Source organism: Cryptotermes secundus, unplaced genomic scaffold (assembly GCF_002891405.2).
Source record: "Cryptotermes secundus unplaced genomic scaffold, Csec_1.0 scaffold611, whole genome shotgun sequence".
NCBI classification, from domain to species: domain Eukaryota; kingdom Metazoa; phylum Arthropoda; class Insecta; order Blattodea; family Kalotermitidae; genus Cryptotermes; species Cryptotermes secundus.
Genome location: NW_019735565.1, coordinates 280,906 through 295,812, shown reverse-complemented (window position 1 = coordinate 295,812; position 14,907 = coordinate 280,906). Strand labels below are relative to the sequence as shown.

The 14,907-nt window shown below is 43.5% G+C and overlaps 1 protein-coding gene across 3 annotated transcripts in view; it reads left to right on the top strand.

Moving 5' to 3' along the window:
* The window catches only part of LOC111869639, a 95,956-nt gene extending 81,389 nt beyond the window's left edge, over positions 1–14,567 (top strand). For all 3 annotated transcript variants that reach the window (XM_033753506.1, XM_023861306.2, XM_023861305.2), the window contains one exon: positions 13,833–14,567. In XM_033753506.1, the coding sequence (XP_033609397.1) occupies positions 13,833–14,025 (193 nt within the window). In that variant the 3' untranslated portion in view covers positions 14,026–14,567. The remainder of the gene's footprint in view (positions 1–13,832) is intronic.
* The last annotated feature ends 340 nt before the right edge of the window (positions 14,568–14,907 follow it).

Here is a 14,907-nt window from a genome sequence, read left to right as displayed (position 1 = left end):
GAAATAATTGTTATGAAACTTAGTGTATACATATATATATATATATATATATATATATATAGAGAGAGAGAGAGAGATTTCTTGGTGTTTCTCAGTGCCTCCAAGCAAATTCCGGAACACTGCTTCAAAGTGACCCACTACTGTTTCCACATTCCTTCTAATTTGTTACCTATGAAGTATTCTGTCATCACCGGCTGTCGTGACTGAGATTTCTGTGATATTCCTCATTCCCTACGAACATATGCCGAAATAGTATATCTATTGGGCCACAGACGCTTCCTTCCCAATCTATTACAATTTATTTTTCAAACATAGTGCCGTTTGATCTGTACAGCAGTCATCAACTTGTTGTAATAGACACGGAAACAAACGGACGAGTGCTGCATCAGTGCAACAGGATGCTGAAGTACAGGTGTACTCTTATCTGGATACAGCGTTGTGCCATAAAAGAGACCGATATAAAGAAAGGTAAAGCTATCCCTGTTACAGGCCGTGGAGGACCATAGGGTTGTGAGACGTCGAGGCTCCCACATTATCTAGACAATCGGCTCACAGATGGCTGTGAGGTCAGCCTACTACCCAAGAATATTCCAAGGACATTCCTGGTACTCATTTTTGTTAGAGGCTGAGTCGACCCTAGAGCCATAGTGCGGCTGAAAGGATTATGTAAATTGAAATATCCAATGACCTCCCCGAGAATCGAACCCTCGAACTTCCGTCTTGTAGCATAGTGCCTCAAGCAGCTTTCCTGCCGAGTGAAGAGAGCAGTCTTCTTGGATGTGACGTCGTGTAGATATTGTGTTAACCGACGTTTCGGAGGAACATATCGCCTCCATCTTCAGGGTAGAAGACAATACGCAAGCGAAGAACCGGTGTGATGAGGTGCAAACAGACTACTCTCTACGCTACCACGTGTCCCCCAAATGGGGATGTAGGTTGTTATTTCTCTGCAGTGCCCACATTTCGATCCTCTTCTGTCTGCGAACCGCCTTTCAGAGGAAGAGAGAGGAAGAGTTTGTGGAGGTGCTGACTATTGCTGCTGCACACTTCTTGCAGCCTGTCGGCGGCTCGGCCAGCGTCTCTAACCGTCCCTTTCTTTGCCCCTTTACACTTCTTACTTCTTCGGCATCGTGTGTTGTCAACTGGAAGAGGAATTGATAAAGCCAAAGGAAGTCTTCACATTGTGAAGGAAGGCAGAGAAGGACAAAGAGATGAGGGACGTGATAAAAAGCGTTTAAAGGTAAACGAATCTACCGCTAGTGCGATATAAAGGACAAGAATCAGGTGACGGACGCAGCAAGTCAACTTTTATCTACTGCTTTATGTGAATTAATCCTCAGCGAAAGTAATACCACGATCACTACATGTAATATACTCTAAGAAACAGAGTCCTTCTTCAGAAAATAATTTTCGATCAGCTAGACAAGACAGTCCTCACCTTTTATGGAACCCGAAAGTTCAGTACAGCACTCATAATTTCCCGCCACGGGACCACGAGGTAAATTTGTCCCTTATGGAGGAGTGGGGATGTAGCTCGACTATTATTGACCTAAGCGCAAGATTGAGGTGAGTGGTCAGCTTCACGTCTCGGCCGCTTTACCCCCTCGGGTAAATCGCCTGCAGTATACGTTCGAGATGAGACTGGTTGGATCCCAGTCCGGACTCTAAAGAGAAAAATGTTGTCCCTGAGGAGACTCGAACCCCGGATGTCAGCACGTCTCTATACCGACTAAGATATTCCACCTCCGTCTCCTTCATTTACCTCTGTTTGTTCAATATAAATTTTAATATTATACTCAGATCTACTCCTAGGTCTTTCAAATAGTTTCATCCTTTCAAGTGTACGTTATTTTACGATGGTGTCAGTATGTATGGATCGCCTCTGTGGTCTAGTGGTCAGAGTTCCTGACTACAGATCCATAGGTCCCGGGTTCGATTCCCGACGCTACCAGAGTTTCTAAGAAGTAGTGGGTCTGGAACGGGGTTCACTCAGCCTCGTGAGGATAATTGAGGAGCAATTTCAAGGAAATAGCGGCTCCGGTCTAGAAAACCGAAATTAACGGCCGTGGGGATCCGTTGCGCTGACCACATGACAACTCTATCCGCTAAGGTTGGCACTAACTTCGCTGACAAGCGGAGGTCGCTCGGTGGGTATAGTTCGCTTGCGGACTCAAACCACGGAGTTTGTTTTGTTTACAATTTACAGATCACTGAAACACACAGACTAGTGTCCTCAGTCTATTACAGTTTCCACTTGCCATTTCCTGTCAACGGATTTTAACACAGGAACTATAACAGCCTCACTGTATTACACACTCCAGGTATCACACATAAAGTCTTCCCTTCACGGCCTATCAACTGACTAAGCCCTAACCTCGTCTCGCTTATAACTTATCGGTACCGACCGCGTAGAAAACACAGCTCTTCCATTGTTGTAGTCCAACTATTGCATTATTAATAATCTGTTGCCTAGTAACGGGCGTTGTTCCGTTGTTCGTTTCGCCGCGTTTGCCTAGAAACGAATGTTGTTTCAAAGCCGTTCTCTAGCAACGGCTGTTTCTCTGGCTCCACAATTCTTGCTTCGAGCAAATATTCCACAGTATTGTCGGATACGAGTCAGCGAAGCGTGTGAAATGCTAGGATGCATAAAGTCGTGGTGATGCTGCCTACCGCCTTTGCTATGAACGACACCTGCTACTGCATTGGACACATCCAGTCTTCTTACAGGACATCCGACAATAGGATGTAGGCATTAAAATTGCTTTTTTATTGCTACTTCAGTTGAATCTTATAAAAGAACCGAATTCAAGAGAGATTTGTCAGTCATATATTGAAAAGTCGTGGAAATTCAGTTGACAAGCAACGGACCGACAATCTTTCTATCTTCCTCTTTACTGGCTGTAAAATGTCCTTTTGGTATCCTTTAACGAATATGAGATCCAGCACAAACTGCCTGTTGGGATACCTGCGGAAAACCAAGTAGGACGATTTTAGCATTGCCAAGTGAGACATAAATGAATATTGGCAGCTTCTTTCTTTCCCACCAATCAGGATCTCCATTACCTTTTATCCATTTAGCTTTACATTAACCCATCGAAGCACGAATTTCTTCTAAGTAAAGGTAAAGTTGTCCCTCTACTTAACCAATTAAGCACCATGACATGAAAACGTATGGGAAAGGGGGGGAGGGGGTGTGGATGTATAAACCTACGTTTCCTTGACCTCGACACTAGTTGGAGGTCACTGGTCAGCTTCACGCCCTGGCTGCTTTACTTCTTTTGGAAAGAGCCCCTTGTACCCTTGTACCGGCCCCAGGGCCGGTTTTGTTGACACGGGAAGTGAATATTCTTTCCCCCATCGAGAGTCGAACCCCGACCCCTTGGTCGTCCAGACCATAGCCAGTCACTATACTGGCTGAGGTACCCCGGCTCATAATTTCTTCTAAGTTAAAGTAAAATTGTCTCTGTGCTTAATTAATTAAGTACCACGCCATGAAGACGTGAGGGGAGCGGAGATATATCTCGACCATGCTTGACCTAGGCACTAGGTGGAGGTGAGTGGTCAGCTCCATGCTCCGGCCTCTTTACCCACGGAAAAAAACTCTTTCAAGTTCCATAAAAGACAAACTGAGGTACTATCTAATGAATGGTTATTGTTCACCCTACCAGACCAATTTTGGATATTATAACTCTGATCTTCTGGGGCTTAACTCCGTGTGTTTTGGTAGATAGTCACCAACGTTACGAAGGAAGATACTGCGTCCATCTTCAGGGTTAAAATATGTTGCTCCGAAACGTTAGTATTCGTCTACAAGACGAGATTAAATTACGGAAAACTGTGGTCTTCCTGTTTACCGCTGTGAGGACCTCAGGTAGTTAAGTTGAATGTTTCTTTTAAATTTGTGCTATAAGAATAGGTAAAGCCTGCTGCCCGTAGCCAGGAGTAACAGACATTACACAGTGTACGGAGCAAAGAATTTGTAGAAATAGATTTATTCAAAAATAAATCCTTTCCGAAAGACGCACAGGACAACAGACAATAGTACAGCAACAGAAGAACTGGATTACTGTTAAGGATGTCTTTTGAACTGTTGACAATGTCCTTAGAAATGTGAGATATACGAACTGTTGGTGCACTGTGAATAGCCCCACAGCCGTTTGCAGGCGCAGTTGAGGCACTAGCAGACATGATGAACAGGTCTTGTCCAGTAAGTGTGTAATGGACAGGAAAAAAAGGGCAGTAAATAAGAAATATGGGTGTGGGGGGAGAACAGAAGAATCGTTAACATCATGTTACTTGTTCGGAATACTGTACCAAATCAAAGAAAACGCTTGCTATCTTATTTTGGGGGTAGGGTGGGGTAGGTGCGGAAAATCGAAGACTATCACCATCCTTTCACACAAGCTTCTGAGAAGAAAAGTCATATAAGTCGACGAAGGAAACCTCCTCCCTCCCCATTCTCGACTTGAAGAAAAATGTATTCTGGGAAGTGACGTTCAGAAATCTAGTAGATGTTTACCGACGTTTCGGTAAAACACATTATGCCTCAGTTTTCAGATGAGTGGAACGCGGACTGGCAAAATGATATGGACGATCTCATATCAAATCGTATGAATGAAGTCTGAGATGGACCAGTTCTCTTATGAACGGTTATGAGAAATCAAAGAGACCTTTGTAACATTTTTGAGTTGGCTGTAGTCCAGCACTGAAGGGAAATGTTTAAGTTCCTACTGCTGCTGTATTTTGGAGGGATTGTACTGATTGGAGCACTAGATTGGTGATTGACTTCGGGCTTTGATAAAGGTCAATATGTGAGCAGGGAGGCTACCAAAGAATGCCCATGTCACTGAGCCAATCAGCAAAGGCGATCACAAAGATTTCTTCTAAGGAAGGGAAAGATGACTATATAAAACGATTTTATGGGCACCGTACATAAGAATGCTCCCTAATCAAGATGCAAACGGGCCCTAAAGCACAGGATGTACAGAAGGAGAACTGGTCTACTTGTAGTAAAGTTGAATAACATTAACCGTACACTTTTGTTTGGAATATTACATCAAAGTGATTTTTCCACGTCTGTCTGATACAAGTATTTCGTATCCCGATTTCAGATTCCTACGGTAACCGATTTTTATCTTCCACCCACCAATCAAGCTTGAGGACTATCCCTTGTTGGCTGTCCACAAATAATCAATACACGTATATTCGCAGTTACATTCCATATCCCATTCAAAAACTTTACAACAATTCTTGCCCAATGTTCCATCAGCAGTGGCTACCCTCATGCTGGCAAGAATGACGTGAAATTTCATAATATCCTTAGGTGTTTTCTGTCAGGTCCGCAGCTGGGAAACGATAACTAAATATTCCATATCTATAGATACCTGGATAGCTCAGTCTGTATGACGGGCTACTGGCTGGACGGACAGGGTTCGAATCCTGGCAGGGGCAATCAGTTTTTCTTCACACAGTTCATACCGGCTCTGGGGGCGAACCCAGCCTCCTGTCCGTTGGGTGGCGGGGGTAAAGAAGCGTGAAGCTGTCCACTCACCTCCATCTAATGCAGAGGTCAAGAAAAGAGGAGCTACACCTCCTCCCCCATATCCGTTTCCTTGGCGTGGTGCTTAATTAAAGAAGCACATGAACAACTTTACCTTTTATTCCTGTAGGAAAGCCATCTCCTCTAACCATAACTCGAAAGCTTGGTCGAAAAATTAACATGTAAGATTTCCAGTCTCGACGGCGGTGAGTGCTGACATACCCCATACCCCAGAAGTCGGTAATGTTGCATAAACACAAGTAGTCTATAAATGCAGACTGTTTCTTATCTGTGATGTTAGAGCCTGTAGGCAATTAGTAGGATCTGCTCTTAACAACATAATCCTGCTTCAACTCTGCCCGTACATTATCACTTTTTGCAAATTTTATCAGCATACCCTTATGTAATCTCTGGGTCAAGCACAACAAAATTTCTGCATAAACATTTTGCTGTCAGCTCAGTCATTCCTATTTACGAGTGTGCACACGTGTACTGAGAAATATTCTGAGATTATAAATTAATCCTATACGATTTATCGTAGGGACCTCGTCAACTGGTGGATCTACCCGGAAGTCCTTGATAGGATAGTTTGTGTGTCACATTACGACACTGTTTCTACTACTCAGGTCATAAAGCTTCGAATATTAATGTGAAGACCATCGTTTCCTATTTTATTACAGCACAAGACTCTAATATTGGGAATTATGAGGAATGCAGGAAGGCAGAAAGATTAAATGTCTGGCAGCAGCATCGATTAGCAACTACTACCTGAGCCAAAACAGTTGCTTTAATTGTGTTCAACAAGTACGCTAGTGGCCAATACGTTCCGAACGGTTGCTATTCACAGTAGAAATGTCTGTTTCCATCCCTTCGCTCCCTTACGGTCCCTTCATCCCTCACTCCGCAAGTATCATGATTAGAGTCTCTACTAGCATGCTAGTCCGGCAGCCGCTTGAACAGAATGAGAAACCCACGATTAATTTCAGATTGGTATGATAATATTAAAATGGGCCCTACAGATTTATAATGTGAGAATGTGGACTGGATTGATGTGGCTCACGATAGAGTCCAGAGAAAGAGCTGTGGGAGCCATCCGCATTGAATAAAGTGCTAGCAGATCAGTGCGGACCACGGCAACTCCGGCACCCTTTGGTTCGCGCACTGTAACTACAACGTACCTCCGGCACGATAGTCGCAATAATAGCAAGGAAACATTCACTGTTACGCAACGGCAATTATCAGGTATCCGCGGATACGGATCAGTACAACACGGTAACGGCATTGTAGAAACCAGTGGCCTCTCTACGGTCAGCCCTAAGCTATATAGCGTAATCCAACCAGAAGCCAGATACAGCGAGAAATGTACAACGAGAAGATAAGACAGAAGCGGAGAATCTATTATAGTCCGAAGCGCTACTACGCAACGACTAACGAGGGCGCAACAGACTGAAGCTCGTCCGTGAATTAATTATACACTTTTTTTTTCTCTTTGCACTACAGCCCCAGTGGGCCTAGGCCTACCTCCATGAACTCCGTTCACTTCGGTTTTTCTAGGTCTTACACATACGGTAGGACTCCTTGGACGAGTGATCAGCTCGTCGCAAGACCTCTACCTGTAGACAAACACAGAAAAACGCACACAAACACCCATGCCCTGAGTGGGATTCGAACCCACGATCCCGGCTTCCGAGCGAGCGAAGACAGTGCAGGCCTTAGACCGCTCGGCTACTAAATTGTACACGTAGCAACAATAAATACGAGTAACCGTGAATGCGGTAATGAACCTTCGGTTTCCAGAAGTGGCGCGGAGTTTCTTGGCAGGCCAAGCTTGTCATAAAGTTGTGCATTTAATTAATTAATTTCAGTCTGAATAATTGATAGCCCGACCGAGAGTCGAACCGGGTACCTTCTGCAGAGGTGTGAAGTGTTACCGGTGTTCTAACCCTCTTGGCCCCCTCACAAAAGTATCCGCAATTCGAAAATTTCAAACAAAACTTTACGCTTCAGGAATTGACTAAAAGTCATAAATTTTGAATAAATTGGTTGAGACACTGTGCTACACGCTGGAAGGTCGCGGGTTCGATTCCCAAAAAGATCATTGAATTTTTTAATTGACCCAATCCTTCCAGCCGCACTATATCCCTGTGGTCGACTCATCCTCTAACAGAAATGAGTATCAGGAATCTTCCTGGGGGCAAAGGGTGGCCGGCGCGCAAGATTGGCAACCTCACCGCCATCTGTAAGCCGATTGTCCAGTAAATGTGGGAACCTCGACGGCTCACAACACTATGCGTCCCCACGACCTCTTACCGGGATAGCTTTACCCTATATCTATATATGAAAGAGGAATTTCCCGGGATAGCTCAGTCGATATAGGATGTAGGCTGTAGGCTGAACGACTGAGGAAACTGGGTTCGATTCCCGGCAGCGAACAAACCGGTTCTGGGGTTCACCCAGTCTCCTGAAAAAAAGAATGGGTACCGAGGTAGCAAAGCAGCCGCCGCGTGAATCAGACTCATATCCGTCTAGTGCCAAGGTTAAGAATTCGTGGAGTCATATCTCCACTCCCCTATACGTCTTCATGGTCTGGTGCTTAATTAAGCACAGGAACAACTTTGGCCTTTGTGGAAATGATATGGAATGTCCCGAAATTTGACGCATCACCTCAGACTTTGGGTGTTCAGCAACTCACTCCGGAGTTTAATTAGGACTTATTGACAATGAGCTAAACACGGCAGTCTAATTTATGACCTGATTAATTTCCTTGTAAGAAACAGGGTATGCATGTTTCGCATGCCTCACTCTCAGATTTCCCGGAGACTAAGAATGCAGACAAGAGCTTCTTATGTTGCAGAGCCTGCAGAAAAGCAATGACCTTGGCAAGCTTCGGTCTGTTCCACGTCTCCAAGCTGGCCGACGGCCATGTAAATCAATCCCGTTCCCCAGGGTCATTATCACTAAGACTTGGCTTGTCTTAGCAGTACTCAGCATTATACTGAGTTCAAGCCGAAATAACTTTCTACCTAAGGCCGCGCCATAGCTCAAGCGGTTAGTCGCTGGCTTCCCACCGCAGCGGCCCGGGTTCGATCCCGGGGTCTGGTCAAGTGGGATTTGTGGTGGACAAAGTGGCGCTGGGGCGAGTTTTCTCCGAGTACTTCGGTTTCCCCTTCCAATCTTCATTCCACCAAATCCTCCATTATCATAATCACCCGGGACAGGCTACAATATGCCAATCAGTGGCCGCCGTGCCGAGTGGACCCAGTTGGACTCCAGCCCCCCCACTAAGCGAATTAAAAAAAAAACTTGCTTCCTAGATAAATGTTGTTCTTATATAACTTACGTGCAAACAATCTTAAATGCTGTGAAAATATTTTAGGCTCTAAACAACTTTCTAGACTGATTTCCGTTTGTGATTGAAACCGTAAAGCAGAGACATTCCAAGCTGTTTCCTGTAAGCTGCAGGCACACGCAGCCTCGCAGCTGCCGTCGCTCTCCCGCGCACGAGTCTCAGTGTTCCACCGCTTTTTTTTTTTTGGTATATAGTCAATTTGAATTAATAAAAGTACAATATAAAAAAATAAACTACATTTTCTGTTATTTTTTGGAACTCATACATTTGATTCTGTTATGGATCTTTTTTTCAATAATCGCTCTCCCACTCCCCACTCCTCACCCCCACCCACAGATGGCTCAGATGGCGGTGAGGTCGTCAGCCTTACATGCAACTGTGACGTACAAACTCCAAGCAGTCCCGTCCACAGATAAAAATTATTTTTTCTTAAATTCGCTTAGTTAGGGGTGGAGTCCAACTGGGTCTACTCGGCACGGCGGCCACTGATTGGCCTATTGTAGCCTGCCCCGGGTGATTATGATGATGGAGAATTTGGTGGAATGAAGATTGGCAGGAGAAACCGAAGTACTCGGACAGAACCCGCCCCAGCGCCACTTTGTCCATCACCAATCCCACTTGACCAGACCCGGGATCGAACCCGGGCCGCCGAGGTGGGAAGCCAGCGACTAACCGCTTGAGCTATGGCGCGGCCTTCCATCCACAAATATCTGCCTGTTGCTGGAACCTGTTTGTACGAGAACTAAGATACTCAACACGTCAAAAGATCTCAGCTTGTTGACGTAATAAAAATGTTTATAAAAAGCTGTAACCGTTATCTGCTGAAAGAACATTAAAATTACCTTAGATGTAGGAGAGGAAACTTTCCACCGAAAAAAGAGAAACAATTTTGAATTTTTAAAATAATGGCCAGGCGCCATACCTTCTAGTTTCCAAATTTATAGCCATATAACTTGAATTTACAGGTTCTGTACTTTACTGATGCCAAGTTCACATTTATAAGTTACCAAATTTGTGTAACCAAAAATGTGTTGGTTTTATATACAGCTGATCGCCGTGCAAAATTGAGAGGACATGTCGATTTCACAAAGCACTCTCTCGTGAACAGGACAACGAAATTTCAGGGTCCATAAAAGGCTCAGAACGTTCTGAACAATTGAGCAATTATTAGCTTTTCAGAAACGTTTCTGGTCATTGGAGTTGGTTAGATATATTCCTGAAGACTGTGAGCGCCATCTTGATGTAATTTTTAAATATGGCTACCACTCCAAAAGGAAACTAATTAAATACGGATCGAAAAAATGCAACCTACTACTTACTGCTGCTACTGCTCCTACTACGGCCCAGATGGCAGGTTATTGTGAACACGATAATAAATTCTTGTGTATTATAAAATGTAAAGTTGTACCTGTGCCGTGATGACCTGTAGGGAGAGTGGAGGTATAGCTCCACCAGTTTTGGCTTCGCCGCTATATGGAGATAAGTGGTCAGCTTCATGCCCTGGCTGCTTTATAACCTGGAATAAAGCCGCTAGTACGTATTGGATAGGAGGATGTGTGGGCACTACACCTGCTCTGGACGCTATGAGGCATATACAAATCTCTTGCCCCTAACGGGAATCAAACCCCAGCCCTTCAGCCCGTCACTATACCGACAGTCCGGCGTTACGTCTCAGAAACAGTAGCCGAACTGCACCTCAGTCATCCTCGTTTTCCCTTAAAGCTCTGAGAAGCATGTTCGTATTGTTCACAACAAACACTAATGTGTCTGAAACGTGTAGCCCACCTGTTGCTGCTGCATAATAGGTGTGGCCACACACGAAGATTCTGCTAACAGTTTTGTTCCGCTCTGATTCTGGTGTGCGGAGATGTCTGCATGTGGAAGGTGAGACGCCGCACCAGACAGGATCCCTACACATTTGTTCCAGAGACCACAGCCTATAACTCTCCTAGAAGGAGTTGGAACTGTGGTGTCTTCAAGAAGTGAGGTTATGTATTCTTTTTATAAAAGCTCCCATGATTCTCTTTTTCTTCTTACAAACCCACGTCAGATGGCAGTGTATTGAATAATGTCATAATATTAATGTACACCGTCCGGTGGGGAGGCGAGTTAAAATAACTGGGCCTCCCTGTCTCTGGAGGACATGAATACAGGGACCTGGTCCTCCAGGTTGGGGGTTGGACGCAACGCTGACGACCTTGCTCTCTAAAAAAAAAATACTCTCACGAAATCCAAAGAAGCGAAAGCTGGATCAAGCTGGCAGAATCTTCTAAGGGAGTCTGTGGCTCAAAAGGGGCTGTTTTGGCAGTGATGTTGATCATGGCGCAACAAACAGCACGTCCTCTCTTACGCGAACATATCATTTCTCTATTGACAAGAAAACTGTAGGTCAAGTTCTTTGTCCGGGCAAAAGAGTTTGGTTCAGATCAAGCCTGCACATATCGTCACTGTTTACAGCCACTGATCTAAGGTTACGACCGTACCATATTGACCCCGCTGTTAAGCTTGTAGCTCCTTAACGGCCGACTACGTTTTCAGCAGATAAAACCATGTGTGCCGGGCCCACCAGTGAGCTTCATGGAATCTATGTTATAATGTTGCACGTAATCTACTTGACTGGAGTTGGGTTAGCAATTTTCCAATGTATCGTCATGACTGTCAGAGAGAATCGTTTGCATAAACCAATGTTACTCTTCTTCCCACTGTCAGGTGCAATGTTGTCCACGAAACTCCCTCTTCGGTCTTTCTGTATCTGCAGGATTAGCTCCGTCCGTACAGCGACTGGACAGCGGGCTGACGGTCGAGAAATCGTGGTTCGATTCTCAGCATGGCTAAGAGATACAGCTATTCTCCACAGGGTCCAGACCGCCTCTGGGCCCACGCTTCCTCCAGTACAAGAGTTATCGTGAGCTGTTCCCCCGTGGTAAAAGCGTGGAGGGCGTGAAACTGACCACTCATCTCAATCAAGTGCCGAATTTTTAATTTGTGGAGCTATACCTCCACTCTCTCATATGTCTGCAAGCGGTAGCATAGTTGGTTGAGGCATTACGCTACAAGCTGGAAGGTCGCGGGTTCGATTTCGTTATGAGGCCATTGGATTTTTCAAATGACCTAATCCTTCCAGCCGCAATATGGCCCTGGGGTCGACTCAGCCTCTAGCATAAATGAGTACCAGGAATCTTCCTGGGGGGGGGGGGGTAAAGGGCGGCTGGCGCGTAAGGCTGACAACTTCACCGCCATCTGTGAGCCGATTGTCTAGAAAATATGGGAGCCTCGATGTCTCACAGGCCTATGGGCCACTATGGCCTGTTACTGGGATGGCTTTAACCCCTTATGTTTTCATGGCGTGCTACTTCATTCAGTAATGAAACGTAAGGATAACAGTCCCTTCACATACAGCCGCAGGATTTATTTTCATTGATAAGCCAATCTGTCGGTATTTTATTGGGCAATAGAATTCTGTTTCCAAAAAGTCAGAGAAAGAGGAAATGTAAGTTATCTCTGACGTTCTAACGTCGGTGGCTGCAAAGAGTAAGACAAACATAAAAAAGGACAAGAAAAATACCAGAACACCAACTCACAATTAAATATACTTAAATAACAAGAAGTTTTGGGAAGAACTAATCTCTTACTTTCCTTTGATACGACACGGACCGCATAGAAAACGACGCGCCCAACAATTCTATTGTTGCATATGTATTTGTTGTAGTGGTAACGTTTTTATCGAGCCGTTGCCTAGCAACTGTAGAGGGCTATACGACATATATATGTCGTATATACAGACACAGACTGATGGGAGGGGTTTGTGAAATGCGCTTTTGAGATGGGCTGATGTATCATTACATACATACCTAGTTTCATAAAAACTGGTTTAGCCATTCAAAAATTGATCGGGGGGGATACACAGACACAGAGACAGTATGGAGATCGCATAAGCATACTTCTATTTTTTTTTTCAAATTAAGGAAAGTTAGCTAAAATGAAAGAACAAGGGAAATGCACGTATCAAAACACCAACTCATAATTCAAGATACTCAAACAAGAATAAATTATGTTACATTATACTCGTGAAACCAAGACTATGGACAGTTCTCTTACAAGACAAACTAAACTAAGCTCAGTTAGCTTCTCGCCTGCTTCTGCTCGTTAATCGCATGGCTTATTCTTCTATCTTGAAGATGGAGGCGATGTTCCTCCGAAACGTCGGAATGTTTCCGAACTACCTGGAATTACAACCGAAAATGTACTACTCTTCATGAAATGGTAAGTGAAATCTTGTAAGTGTTCGTGTGTGCATTATCTGCTGCTTGAGGTAAGCAAGTTAATTTAATTTGTTAAATGCAATACGTCAGATACTATATTAATTTTATAAAACTGAATTTTCCTGACGTAATCCCTCTCTTTTAAGTGTTTTTATTTAACCTCTGCCCTTATAATTATCAAGTAAACATAAGTTATTCTATCTTGCGTAACTCTGAATGCATCAGTTCCATTTATATCTAAGATCAGTAAGTTTCAAAATTTTTATCTGATTTTATTAATTTTGTGTAGCTAAAAGTCGCTGAGATAAGAAGAGCTTGTCAGAGAATATTAAGTATATATTTAGGATGAAGGAAATATTATTTTTTATGACATGTACTTGGTCTATCGAGATGTACAGAGCGATTCTAAATTATTGTTGTGTTTTCCTTGGCCTATAGTTTTTAAACCGGAAGCAACAAAATAAAACTGCTTACGGAATGTGAAAGTGTAACTCAAACAGTTTTATTGCTTCGAAAATCAATACTGCAGAATGCTAAACAACTTCAACACACACACAGTTTTATTTTGTTATTTCCGGTTTGAAAATCATGGAAAGATCATGGAAACCGCGACAATAATTTAGAATCACATTGTATTTATTATTCCGAAGTGTCTAATTCTGCGACTTATTTCTGTTTGCAGATTTCGGACGTGTTTGAAAATGGCAGGCACGGGTCCAGCCAATCTGATAGGGAAGCTTTTCTTCAACATTGTTCAGACAAAATGTTTTGTGCTAAAACCACAGAGATCATGTGTGAAGAGATCATGGTGGGGAAAGTGCTTGAAGCAGAAGTACAGAAAACAAGCCCATCTCAGAGACAACATTCCCTACTGAGGCGCGGCACTTGTACGGCATGCATTTCTCCTCATCAAATTTCACTGACGAAAGTGAAGTTCAGTCCGTAGTGACGCCGGCCATTCAGCGCCGACAAGCTACCAGAAGAAGTCATCGTCATCAAGTCATTGTTATCATGATGAAAACTATCGTAATTTAAATGTACCACGCCTGAAGTCTGAAACTTCTTAAGAGAGTTAATGCTCATTGTGGTACCTTCAGTGTAGGATACACCTCTCAAAAGAGGATATAGAAACTGTACAAGTCTGTATGTTTCTACATATTCTGTGTAGACTCTTATGTGTCTCTACAAGCAAATGATATTATTAATTTAAGATTCCGAAAGTAACTGTCAAGATTTCATAGTTTTAGCTTTAAAAAATAACCGGTTATAACAGGAAAATTAATTTCACGAAATTAAAGTTATTATCTACTTAATCATCAGCTCCGAGGACGTTAACAACTCGTTTGCATCTAATGTCAAATTAATTTTCTGAAGTAAGATTTGAGTAATGTTATATTTTAGCGTCCTGTTGCACTGATTTAAGTCCATGATTTATTTAATCCGTCTTGCAGTGCATACACTCATTTATTTCCTTCTCTCCCTCGCACTACATGTTTCGGCATAATAATGCCATCTTCATGTGCTTACTTATCCACNCAGTCGCAGGAGCACGACACAACAAAAGCACAACACACAAGATAGTGAAGGAGTGCTCCAACAAAGGAGAATGGGCGTGACTGACGTAGTGAGGGGCGACGTAGCGATGTGGTATCCTGAACAATTTTAATATTTTTAACGTTTGACAATGTATATGATAGATACATATTTTAGTTATTTTAATGTGTGAACATGGCATGCAATGAACTGGTTTGACGTGG